Raw genomic sequence first — 12543 nt, forward strand, 5'->3', positions numbered from 1 at the left:
GCCTTCCATCTCTTTTAAGGAATAAGAACAACAGTGGGTGTGGATGAGCGTCTCAAAAAAGCCTTTTCTCCCCGACCAAGCAAGCACATTGTCGACTCTGGAATCAGAGAGGAGAGGTTCTGGATTGGACAAAGTGGCATTCAGTCGGGTCTGAGCTTTAGGAGCTTTTTACAATGCTATTACCTTCTAGCTTCAGGAATTTGAGGAGCCTAGAGGCTTCATGACTACACTCTATCACCCTGCCAGTATGGCCAATTGGCCATGCTGGCAGGGGCTGATGGAAATTGTAGTCCATGAACATCTGGAGTGCCATAGGTTCGCCACCACTGTCCTAGGCCTATTCCTGCACCAGTTGTCTGTGGTGCAGCAGGGGCAAATGTTCATCCCAGCGAGATTTCTTATAAGAATGTATTTCCCCAAGCCACGCTTTCAATTTCCATCCTCTCCACACCAAGCAATGCCACTTTAAGTGTGACTTTAATTTTCTTTGCCACTCCAGCAAGAGATATTTACCTGGAACATATTCCCTACATCCACCACCAGCTCCTCCCATTCCTGGGCACACCTCTCCTCTTCCTTCTTTTCACATTTGTTATTACTTCAGTTCTTGTTGTTTTTACGTCAATTGCAATATTGATATATCAACATTTTGGTATGAACAGAGAATCACTGCAAAATGGCTATCTTTTATTGCATTTGAAAACCTCCACGTGGCAGATCAGCCATTTCCATCAGATTCTCATTTCCAGAGATGTTGCAATTAACAACTGGTTGCTGGGTTGGTGGTGGATGTCTTTAGGATGAATTACGAAGATGGGCTAGCCATGCTGGCAGGGGCTGATGGGATTTGTAGTCCATGAACATCTGGAGAGCCGCAGGTTGCAGACCCCTGGGCTAGCCATTTAATAACAAGCGTCTCCTCCCTTGGTGGTGGCAGCAGCGGGAAGTATGTGTGTGTTTGTGGAGTTGTGGGGGGGAGAGTATCAATTCTAGGACATGCTTCTCTTCTTCAGCAGAGTGTGGTCCAGGGAACTGCTTTGCCTCCTTCTTTTGGGGGGGGGATATTTTTGGAAAGGGGCTACAATATCGATATAACTGCAATCATAGGTATATCAATATGACTGTAATTTGAAGGGTTTTAGCAAAGCCAGGAATCTTGCAACTACTGGGTGTGATTATATCTGTGCCTTTAAGAGGGAATTGATGGGTGGAGTTAAGAGAACGAGGAAAAGCAAAGGCCCACTGAGACTTCAGCAAGCAAGCTGTGGGCAGGTAGTGAATGCCTCCTCACGTGTAAACAGAGAAACACGAGGAGACCACACTACAGCCCTACTGTGCAGTTAGGAGCCCCGAGGTAAGCATTCCGTGCATAATGGGCCTTCATATTTACAGGCCACCTTTGTTACATCTGAGGGCACTCAGGATATTGTCACCCATAAGCCACAGCACAATCCTTGCTATCGATGCCTGAAGCTCAGATGGAAGACAGCCTCCAATCATTTCAGAGGTGGCCCTAGAGAGTGATCCCCCGAGCCCTTCGTGCTAACCTCTTGTCCTCTCCTACAGCTCTGATGTACGCCAGCATCTTTGGCAATGTGTCTGCCATCATCCAGCGCCTGTACTCCGGCACAGCCCGCTACCACACCCAGATGCTTAGGGTGAAGGAATTCATCCGCTTCCACCAGATTCCCAACCCACTCCGCCAACGCCTCGAAGAGTATTTCCAGCATGCCTGGTCCTACACAAATGGAATTGACATGAATGCGGTGAGTGGGGAGGGCTCTGCAGCACCTGGCTGCCTTCGGGGTCTACCAGTGGGTGTCCTTCCTACAGAGTAGCATAAGATTTCATAGGGGAGGAAGAGAGACGCTCTGCCTTGCTTTTGGTTTTCACACCCCGCCCTGGTACGAGTCTCTGCCATGTTCCTTTACCTTCTACTTGTGGGGAAAACAGCCATCTTTTTACACCTGTTGGATTTATGCTGCTCAGTCAATACCAAGTTATTTGCCAAAGAAGAAGAAGAGTCGGATTTATATCCCCCCTTTCTCTCCTATAGGAGACTCAAAGGAGCTGACAAACTCCTTGCCCTTCCCCCCTCACAACAAACACCCTGTGAGACAGGTAGGGCTGAGAGAGCTCAGAAGAACTGTGACTAGCTCAAGGTCACCCAGCTGGCGTGTGTTGGAGTGTACAGGCTGATCTGAATTCCCCAGAGAAGCCTCCACAGCTCAGGCGGCAGAGCGGGAAATCAAACCTGGTTCCTCCAGATTAGAGTACACCTGCTCTTAACCACTACGCCACTGCTGCTCCAGTTATTGGTTTACAATGAAGCCTAAAGGTCAGAGGCAGTGATGCAAACTGGGTATATTTGTTTGCATGTAAAAGAGAAAAGGCTAAATGGAAAATAAAGTTTTAAAAGATTGATAAGATAAGGCAGGAGCCACAGCAGGGAACAGTGCTCAGAAGAGCTACAGGTGACATGTGAAAGAGCCACATGTAGCCTCTGGATCACTGCATGTGAGAGCTGTCACTTTTTGACCGCCGTATAAAGACATGTGGTCTTCCTAGAGGAGGCAGCCAATCAGCCGCTGGGAACAGAATGCTGGAGCTGACGGGCCTGTGGTCTGGTCCAGCATGTTCTTATGTCTGCCAATCCAAAGTTACATTTGTTCACATCTTAGAGTCAATCCCATGACTCAGCCTGTGACTGTCACTGCACAACCACAGTGCTGTTGAACACACATGTCTTGCAACACCACTCAACCTCTGCAGGAGCTGATGAAATTGCCACAGAACATCATCATTTTTGGTTTGCTTAACCTACATGTGACATACATCTGTCTAGAACAGGGGTCTGCAACCTGTGGCTCTCCAGATGTTCATGGACTACAATTAAACGGAGGTTGCACTTAGCCAATATAATATGTAAAATGATTTCTTTTCAACAGATTTTAGTATAACAATTCATAAGGTATGAGTATATAACATTCAAAAATAAGAGAAGACCATATCCATGGTTTAACCAATTAAGAATTGGGTTCTATTTACACGCAATAAATATATTTCAAATTTTTATGTAGAAACCAAAGTTCAATATCCAGTTCATAAATTATATCCACGTTGATAACAACTTATAGAATCAATCAGAGCAAGTCTCTCGAACGCCTCACTCGTTTCCAAAGCGTTTTCGTTGATGTCTTCCTCAGGAGAAGAACAATTTCATTCATTTTCTTTCTCACATTTCTTATATGCCATATAGATTTTCTATGAAATATAGATGAATAATACTTTCAATATTTTGTTACACACATCATACTATTTGACATTTTAAACACTTTTTGGATATTTATAAACATTTTAAACATTTTTGCATTTTTACATTTTAAACATTTTTACATTTTTACATATTATTCATTTTTAATACTTGTGAACATTTTTGAACCATTTTTAACATTTTTTAACATTTTTATAGATTTACAAACATTTTAAACATTTTTATATGAATTTCAATGAATAAGTTTCATTATTTTAAATTATTTTAAATGGCCATTTTTCAATTTTCTTAAATAAATATAATCTTACTTGTCTCTCCTCAGAGCTGACTTGAACCCAAAAGCAGCTATTTTTTCTCTTTGACAGAACACTGCGGAGGAGTACCGGGATATACATCAGCTGCAATCTCAATCAGCTGTGACTGCTCAACTCGGCTACAACTGTGATGTAAAAACATAATCTTACTTGTCTCTACAATTCCCATCAGCCCCTGCCAGCATGGCCAATTGGCTGATGGGAATTGTAGTCCATGAACATCTGGAGAGCCACAGGTTGCAGACCCCTGGGCTAGTCCATCTTCGTAAATCATCCTAAAGATTGGCCTTGCTGGCAGGGGCTGATGGGAATTGTAGTCCAGGAACATCTGGAAGCCGCAGGTTGCAGACCCCTGTTCTAGAAGCATATTGATTGGCATATAGGATGCCGGGGGGGGGGGCAGAAAGTCTCTTTGGGTGCAGCCCAACCCCAGAGATTTAAGCAAGCCACCATCACCATAAATGTCATTCAGAGCATCATCAGGTTTAAGCACCAGCTGGAGTTCCTTGGGCTGGTCAAGGTGGTTCTTCAGTTAAGAAGGTCAACAACAGGTCAAGAAGGTGTTCAAGGTGTGACACTGAGGTGAAAGCCTATTGACTGTCACGGGATGTTTGGGACAAGCCAGAGTTTCTGACATTGATCCCTTTGCCCCTCCCCTATAGCTAGTGGCTATGCTGGGACAGATGGTGCCTAAATCAACTTCGTTCCTTTTATAATTAGTCCGCTGGAAGAGAGAGATGGTCGAAAAGGGCCTCTTGTGCCAACACCCACCCACCCACCCCCACCACCCACCCACCCACCCTGCTGCTGCTGCAGGGCAGGACTCCAACTCCTTCTTGAATATCTCCTTCCTTTTGGCAAATGCGCCTTCTTCTGATTGTGGATGAGGCCTCGCTGCTGGGAGTAGCTCATGTAGGGGGAGCCATCATAGACTGGCCAGCCCCACTCCTGCCACAGATGGCTACAGAGTTCTGTGTGGTGAATCCCACTTTGCGACTGGCCTCTGCCCCGACTGGCAGTGGCGTAGGAGGTTAAGAGCTCGTGTATCTAATCTGGAGGAACCGGGTTTGATTCCCAGCTCTGCCGCCTGAGCTGTTGAGGCTTATCTGGGGAATTCAGATTAGCCTGTGCACTCCTACACACGCCAGCTGGGTGACCTTGGGCTAGTCACGGTTCTTGGGAGCTCTCTCAGCCCCACCCACCTCACAGGGTGCTAGTTGTGAGGGGGGAAGGGCAAGGAGATTGTCAGCCCCTTTGAGTCTCCTGCAGGAGAGAAAGGGGGATATAAATCCAAACTGTTCTTCCTCTTCTTCTTCATCATGGAACGGGCGGAGCAGCCTTCTGGACTAACTGAGGGGGGCTTGGATACAAACTGGGACTCTTTGTTTGTATGTTGAGGAGAATCTTTGCGTAGTTCAGCAGTCTTGCGGAGGGGGTGAGGAAGAGGCACTGGAGAGGACACGGCTGTGAAAGACGACTGGGCAGAGCCACTGGGAAACTTTCTCACATCCAAAAAGCTCTGCTGTTGCTCATTATGAGCAGACTTGGCCATCGTGGGAGTCTGGGGTTGTTGTCTCAACAGGCAGAGTGCAGGAGCCCCCATGAAGCACTGGGGCCAAAGCGTCTCTCCTTCTCCCCGCCCAGGTGCTGAAAGGCTTCCCCGACTGCCTGCAAGCTGATATCTGCCTCCACCTGAACCGCACCCTCCTCCAGAACTGCAAGGCCTTCCGAGGGGCCAGCAAGGGCTGCCTGCGGGCCTTGGCCATGAAGTTCAAGACCACCCACGCCCCCCCTGGCGACACCCTGGTGCACTACGGAGACGTCCTCACCACGCTCTACTTCATCTCACGGGGCTCCATCGAGATCCTCAGAGAGGACATTGTCGTGGCCATCCTAGGTAAAATAAAGACGGTGGGAGACCAGGGAAGCTGTTTTGCCCGAGCCTTTTGCCCGTTGTTCTCAAGCAGGAGAGCTGCCCCCTCTCCCCACCACTGCCCCTGGGTGCTCCCCTGGCCCCCTTTTCCAGCCGTTGGAAGTCAGGCAAGGCGGGGGTCCATTTGGTGCAGCTATGTTAAGCAGTTGTAAGTCCCATGGATTTGGGGTGGGGGTGGGGAGCCCGGAGCTTCAGCTTCCGATCTTCCTCTCTCCCTCTGACCTTTTCTGCATGCTGGATTTACTCCTGATTTTCCTTGAGTTGATCCACCAGCATGGAAAGAAGTTTGAGCTGGGCGGTTCTACACATCTACCCCTCCCCCTCACTCAATGAATTTTTACAGTGGTGGAACCAGCTTATTTTCTTCTGCCCCCAGCTGAAATAAGGAGGATTTTTGAGCTGTCAGGCCCCCATTTCCAGCTGGAGGAGAGGGCACTGTGGAAAGACTCCTTGCCCCGCCTCCTTATGGTTGTGGAGAGCTGGCAGCCAGAGAGCTTTGCTGATCCTTTTGCTAGATGCCTGATGATGATGGTGATGATGATGATGATGATGATGATGATGATGATGAAAAATTGATGATGATGATGATGAATTAGATTTAATATCCTGTCCCCCCCAGTCAAAGCCGGGCTCAGGGCAGCTAATGTACATGAGTAAAATACGGGCATAACATCACATCAATAATTTAACAATTGAAAACATTCCCATCAATTGGTTGTGGTGGGTTTTCCGGGCTGTGTGGCCGTGGTCTGGTCAGTCTCGTTCCTAACGTTTCGCCTGCATCTGTGGCTGGCATCCTCAGAGGTGTATCACAGAGAGAAGTCTGTTTCACACTGTGTCTAGTGAGAAAGGGAAAGTTTAGTGGGGTACAATATACCCCACTAAACTTTCCCTTCTCACTAGACACAGTGTGGTTGGAAACCCCACCACAACCAGTTGAATCTGGCCGTTAAAGCCTTCGACATTCCCATCAATATTCCCATCAATATGGCAAGATGTGGTCCAGGAGATATGATGGTCCCAGGCTGCTCAAGGCCTTAAAAGTTAACACTAGTACCTTAAAAGTGATTTGGAATTCAACTGGTAACAAGCGGAGCCCGTAGAGCACAGGTTTAATGTGCGCTCACTTGAACTCCCCGTGGCTGCAGTTTCTGGAGCAGTCTCAAGGGTAAGCCAATGTCAAGCAAGTTTCAGTAATCTAGCCAGGAGGTGACCATCGCATGGATCACTGTGACCAGGTCTGTAGGAGACAGATAGGGGGCCAACTGGTTGACCTGGCAAAGGTGAGAAAAGGCCATCTTAGCTGTATTGTGTGACCTGGGCCTCCAGGGATAAGTAGGACTCCAAGATCACATCCAGGCTCTTTACAGTAGAGGCAGGTTTTAAAACCTTACCATCTAAATATTGCTGTTGGAAATCCTGCTCTGTCCCTCCCTCCACCCAGCCAAGGGACCTCCATCTTTTAATGGATTTAATTTCAGCCGTCTCTGATGTTACCATCCCGCCATGGCTTCCAGACACTGGGCCAAAATCTCTGGGGCAGCAGCCAGGGGGCCAGCCTTCCGTGAAAAGAAAGAAGCTGGGTGTCATCAGCATATGGGTGACAACCCAGCCCAAAGCTCCAGACAAGCTGAGCCAGGGGTCACTTATAGATGTTGAACAATATTGGGGACAGCACCCCACAGTTCAGGGAGTTCCTCACAGTTCAGGGGTTACCCACTGCCCCTGCTCCTGGAGGAATGAGGTCGGCCAGTTTACGGCTGTTCCCTGCACTCTGGCAATGGCGAGGCGTTGGGTCAAAAGATCATAATTGACCACTTAAAATGCTGCAGTGAGGTCTAAAAACACCAGCAGTGGCAACCCGCCTTTGATCCAGCTGTCATCTGTGATGGTGGCTAGCATGGTCTCTGTTCCATGGCCCAGACAAAAGCTGGACCGGGTGTTGCGTGGCTGCTCTCTCAACCATCTTACCCCAAAAGTTTACACTAGGGGGAACTCAGTGAACCCTGGTTATTCTACCAGTAGCCTGGGCATTCACTTCCTATCTTCCAGCCGGTCTACCATCAATGGACTAATAATCTGAATCAAACAGCCTAAGCACTATAAATTTCCTAACACAGTGGATAATAGTTTTAACAAATCAGCAATGAATCAATTCATTAAAGCCACCTCCTGCTTAAAGGGCTGGGTCAGGCAAATAGACCAGAGGGAGGGGCAACCAGTGCCCAGAGACTCCTACAGTAATGGGCAGCCTTCCCAAGATGCCCTTCCCGAGTTTGCTGCTGCTCCCATTATCTCTAATCCTGCCTGTTTCGGCGCTTTGGCTGGCCAAGAGAGTCTCTTGAGCCATGGGTATGTATCTGTGGTTTCCCCTCCAGATGGCAGGGACTCAGGTGACTGTTAACCTCTAACGAGATTTCTGCTCTTGTGCAGGGAAAAATGACATTTTTGGGGAGCCCATCAGCCTCTATGCCAGGCCTGGGAAATCCAACGCAGACGTGCGAGCCCTCACCTATTGCGATCTGCATAAAATCCAGCGGGAGGACCTCCTGGAAGTCCTGGATATGTACCCGGCCTTCTCAGACAACTTCTGGAGCAATCTGGAGATCACTTTCAACCTGAGAGATGTGAGTCTCCTTCCAGTCTGGGGGGAGGGGTGGGGGTGGGACATTTCTAAAAGCACAGGCAGTGAAGTGCACAGAGATGTCTAGTGAGTGGAGTCAGAAGGGCCCACCAACCCTCCTCTTCTTTGTACTGGAAACTGTTCCCGCCCTGGCAGTATCCAACACAGAAAGCCGTCCACCCCAGACAGATTGCAACTGGTTATGGCCTCTCACTGGCAACTGCCACGGCCTTAAATCAGGCACCAGAACCCAAGACCACACAGATGTTCTCATCTTCTGTGCTCAGGAGAAGTCATTCCCGCTAATCTTGGGGACTCTGCACCAGCTCAAAGGCACCCTTCCTGTGTATTCCAGACCTTAAAATGAAAAAAAGAGAGAGATGTTTTGAGGTTGAGTCTTGAAGAGTTGGCTCCAGTTAAGTTCCTTGCAGGTCAGTGTAGAACTAAGGTGAAGTCATCTCAACTGCCCTGACCATAAAAAATGATCTTTCTCTATATGCTCTACCCATGAAGCTCTCTTTTCTCTTTCAGGCAGACAGTGTTCCTCGGTCACCACTCAGTGAGGAGTACACTTGCAACTATCGCCGAGCACGCCGTCGCAAGCGATCCCTTTGCAAGGGGAACAAAATTGGTGAGTCACGTCCTGGGATATTACAGTGGTCCCAACAGTTCCATTTTCGTCCCCTAGTGAAAGTCCATGCCCCTTAGAAAATAAGGAATGGTATGGTCCATTGAGCTGTACATTTCATGGGAGAACTTACAGTTCAGGTAAAAAATGTGGCCCTTGGATTAAGAACATAAGAACATAAGAACAAGCCAGCTGGATCAGACCAGAGTCCATCTAGTCCAGGGGTAGGGAACCTGCAGCTCGAGAGCCGCATGCGGCTCTTCTGCCCTTGCACTGCGGCTCCATGAGCCGAGCCACTGGTCCCATCCTTGCCCGCCCTGCAGGTAGCAGGGCGGGCACACCAGCTGCCCACGGCTGGCTGGGCCGCGTTGCGGGCTTCCCCTCTCGCCTGCCCCATTGGAGCGGGGCAGGAGCTTTCCTGGCAGCTGGCAAGGCCGAGCCGCTGGCCACATCCTTGCCCACCTTGCAGGCAGCAGGGCAGACACATCCATGCGCTTCTCAGAATGAGCTGAGTAAAAGGTAAAAAAACCCAATATATACAGTGTTATCTTTATTTTAAATGTCAACAATTATTTGCGGCTCCAAGTGTTTTCTTTTCCCATGGAAAACGGGTCCAAATGGCTCTTTGAGTGTTAAAGGTTCCCTACCCCTGATCTAGTCCAGCTCTCTGCTACTTGCAGTGGCCCACCAGGTGCGTTTGGGAGCTCACATGCAGGATGTGAACGCAATGGCCTTCTGCGGTTGTTGCTCCCGAGCACCTGGACTGTTAAGGCATTTGCAATCTCAGATCAAAGAGGATCAAGATTGGTAGCCATAACTCGATTTCTTCTCCATAAATCTGTCCAAGCCCCTTTTAAAGCTATCCAGGTGAGTGGCCATCACCACCTCCTGTGGCAGCATATTCCAAACACCAATCACATGTTGTGTGAAGAAGTGTTTCCTTTTATTAGTCCTAATTAGTCCTGCTGGAGGCCGCTCGTACACTGCTTCCAGACCCAGAGATTCAGAAAGAAATCAGCTTGGATTGTTTCACCCCAGTCAGCATATCAGCCTTGTGGGGTTCTTAATATGAGATGGCCCAACGTAGAAGCCTCTTGACTGTGAGGGATTAAATTTAAATCACATCTCTATACAGTTCAGAACTAAGTTGTCCCAAGTTTGTCAAGGGAGATGCAGAAATGGCCCCAAGTGGCCCCAAGGTGGCTCTCTCTGACCTGGAATTCCACACTGAATCTCTGCTCTAGGAGGCTGTAGTCATATTAGGAAAGAAACAGCACACGTTATATGCCATTAAAGGTTAAATTGAATTTGAGGAAAGAAACAATCGGTTGTATCTCTTGTATTTAAAGCATCTGGCAGAACTGTCGCTTTCACACATCTGATGATAATTGCAGAATTCTTGCAGAATCCATCTGGAATGTGATCTATGGTGACTAAAATGGAAGATCTGGGCTTGGGAGGCAGGGTTCAGTGTGATCAAGGTGTTGCGCTAGCAGTGGCCTCTGGCGGAGCACTCTCAACAGGTGTTCCTCATCTGTAAAATATGGGTGTCACAGGATTGTTTTGCAGATAACTAAAACAAGGAACTTGTTGCTGTTGTTGTTATTAATATTATTAATTCTACTTCTATGCGGCCCCTCCCCTGATGGGCGAGCGCAAAAAGGCTGGAGGGTTCATCTAGTTCAACATCCTGTTTCTAAGATACCCTCAGGAAGCTGAAAAGGACTGCAGATAGCCAAGAAAAGTTTCCCGTTATTTATTTCCAAAAATTGGTATTCTGCTTCTGAGCATGGAAGCTCAGGCTCATTCCGCACATGCAGAATAATGCACTTTCAAACTGCTTTCAGTGCTCTTTGAAGCTGTGCGGAATAGGAAAATCCACTTGCAAACAGTTGTGAAAGTGGTTTGAAAACGCATTATTTTGCGTGTGCGGAAGGGGCCTCAGTTTAATTGTCATGGCTAACCTAGTATGTGCCCAGTTCACTGAGCTGTCACCCCTCATTATGCCAGTTAATGCAGGAAATTCACACACACCCTTCCCCAGTAAACTCCCTCCCTATGCCCAGAGGAAGGCAAAAACACCTCCACAATCCCTGGGTCAATTTGGCCTGGAGGAAAATTGCTCCCAGACCCCAAAGTGGTGATGGGCATTGCCCTGGATGTATAAGAAGTGGCTTAATCCTTCCTGCCCTCCTTCTCATGATTTGCCTAAATTCATAGTAACTCATAGATTCAGCCTTGCTGGCCTCTGCAGAAAAAAACCCCACCACCACCACCAAAGGAGAACCCTCCACCTCCCAAGGAAGCCTGCTCCACTGAGGAATTGCTCTAACTTCCAGGAGGTTCTTCGTGACTCTGCTGATTTAATTTCAGCCTGTTGGTTCTGGGCCGACCTTCTAAGTTTTCAAATTTTACAGGCATGTTCAGGAAACATGCACGTTTTTTTTGAGGTCTGTAGCACCTTCCAGGCTTCACTTGTCTGGTTGAGAAGGCTCTTTCCTTGTGGCACAGCCAGAGGCCAGCCACGCTCCTCCACGGTAAGCTTCCCTTCCCTTCCCTCCCGCTGCAGATCCAGATGGCTTGGAGGCAGGCATCTCAGACCTGGAGCAGTACCACGCCTACTCGGAGCTCCTGCAGCTGCAGGATCCCCGCAGCAAGAGCCACTGGGATGACATGTGCAGCATGACCACGCCCTGCTCCCAGACAAGCGAGGAGGAAACCAGGACGCTCTGCCCTCCGAAGGTCGACTCCTTTGGCACCATTGAAAAAGCCGACTGTGCCTCAGCTGTGGTCAACCTGGTGCCCAGTGGCGCAGAGGAGAGCCAGCTGGTGGCTGATGACAGCCAATCTTATGCAGGTAGGAGGAACTGAGTGCTCTCCTTGCTTCTGACGAAGTGCTTAATTTTACAAACTTCTATCATGTCACCCCTTGGACTTTTTTCCTGAATGGAATTGTGCCAGACTCTTCACCCTTTCAACTCCAAGGAGCTTCAACTCCTTGATTAGCTTGTTTGCCTTCCTGCACTTTTCCCAGCTCTGAGGTATCCTTTTTGAGATGTGGCTACCAGAATTGTGCACATTATTCCAAGTGGGACCACACCATAGTTCTATACAAAAAAAACCCCTCTGTGTTGCAGTATCTGTTCTTGAAGAACCACCATTCCTGGTACGTAGCTGAGCAGTCTGTCCAGCAGGGGCTTCAGCTTCTAGTCCAGTGGTGGCGAACCTTTGGCACTCCAGATGTTATGGACTACAATTCCCATCAGCCCCTGCCAGCATAGCCAATTGCCATGCTGGCTGGGGCTGATGGGAATTGTAGTCCATAACATCTGGAGTGCCAAAGGTTCGCACCACGGTTCTAGTCCATCTCTCTGACCAGGGTGTGTCTGGCCCTTTCCCACACCCAAGCCTTTCTGGATTGCTGCCCCTTTGCCCTGGATCGGCCTCTCAGACACTGCCCTGCTGCAGGGCAGCAGTGGCATAGGAGGTTAAGAGCTCGTGTATCTAATCTGGAGGAACCGGGTTTGATTCCCAGCTCTGCTGCCTGAGCTGTGGAGGCTGATCTGGGGAATTCAGATTAGCCTGTGCACTCCCACACACGCCAGCTGGGTGACCTTGGGCTAGTCACAGCTTAGTACTCCGAGTTTTCCTTCAGGGCCCACCCCACCTACCTCACAGGGTGTTTGTTGTGAGGGGGGAAGGGCAAGGAGATTGTAAGCCCCTTTGAGTCTCCTGCAGGAGAGAAAGGGGGGGATATAAATCCAAACTCTT

The 12543-nt window shown here is 48.7% G+C and overlaps 1 protein-coding gene across 1 annotated transcript in view; it reads left to right on the top strand.

Moving 5' to 3' along the window:
• The window catches only part of KCNH6 (potassium voltage-gated channel subfamily H member 6), a 534004-nt gene that overhangs the window by 508338 nt on the left and 13123 nt on the right, over positions 1-12543 (top strand). The window contains exons 7-11 of the mRNA XM_048516923.1: positions 1567-1766; positions 5233-5485; positions 7955-8148; positions 8676-8775; positions 11342-11629. Coding sequence (XP_048372880.1) covers positions 1567-1766; positions 5233-5485; positions 7955-8148; positions 8676-8775; positions 11342-11629 — 1035 coding nt within the window. The remainder of the gene's footprint in view (positions 1-1566; positions 1767-5232; positions 5486-7954; positions 8149-8675; positions 8776-11341; positions 11630-12543) is intronic.

The sequence above is a fragment of the Sphaerodactylus townsendi genome, linkage group LG15 (assembly GCF_021028975.2).
Source record: "Sphaerodactylus townsendi isolate TG3544 linkage group LG15, MPM_Stown_v2.3, whole genome shotgun sequence".
Lineage (NCBI taxonomy): Eukaryota > Metazoa > Chordata > Lepidosauria > Squamata > Sphaerodactylidae > Sphaerodactylus > Sphaerodactylus townsendi.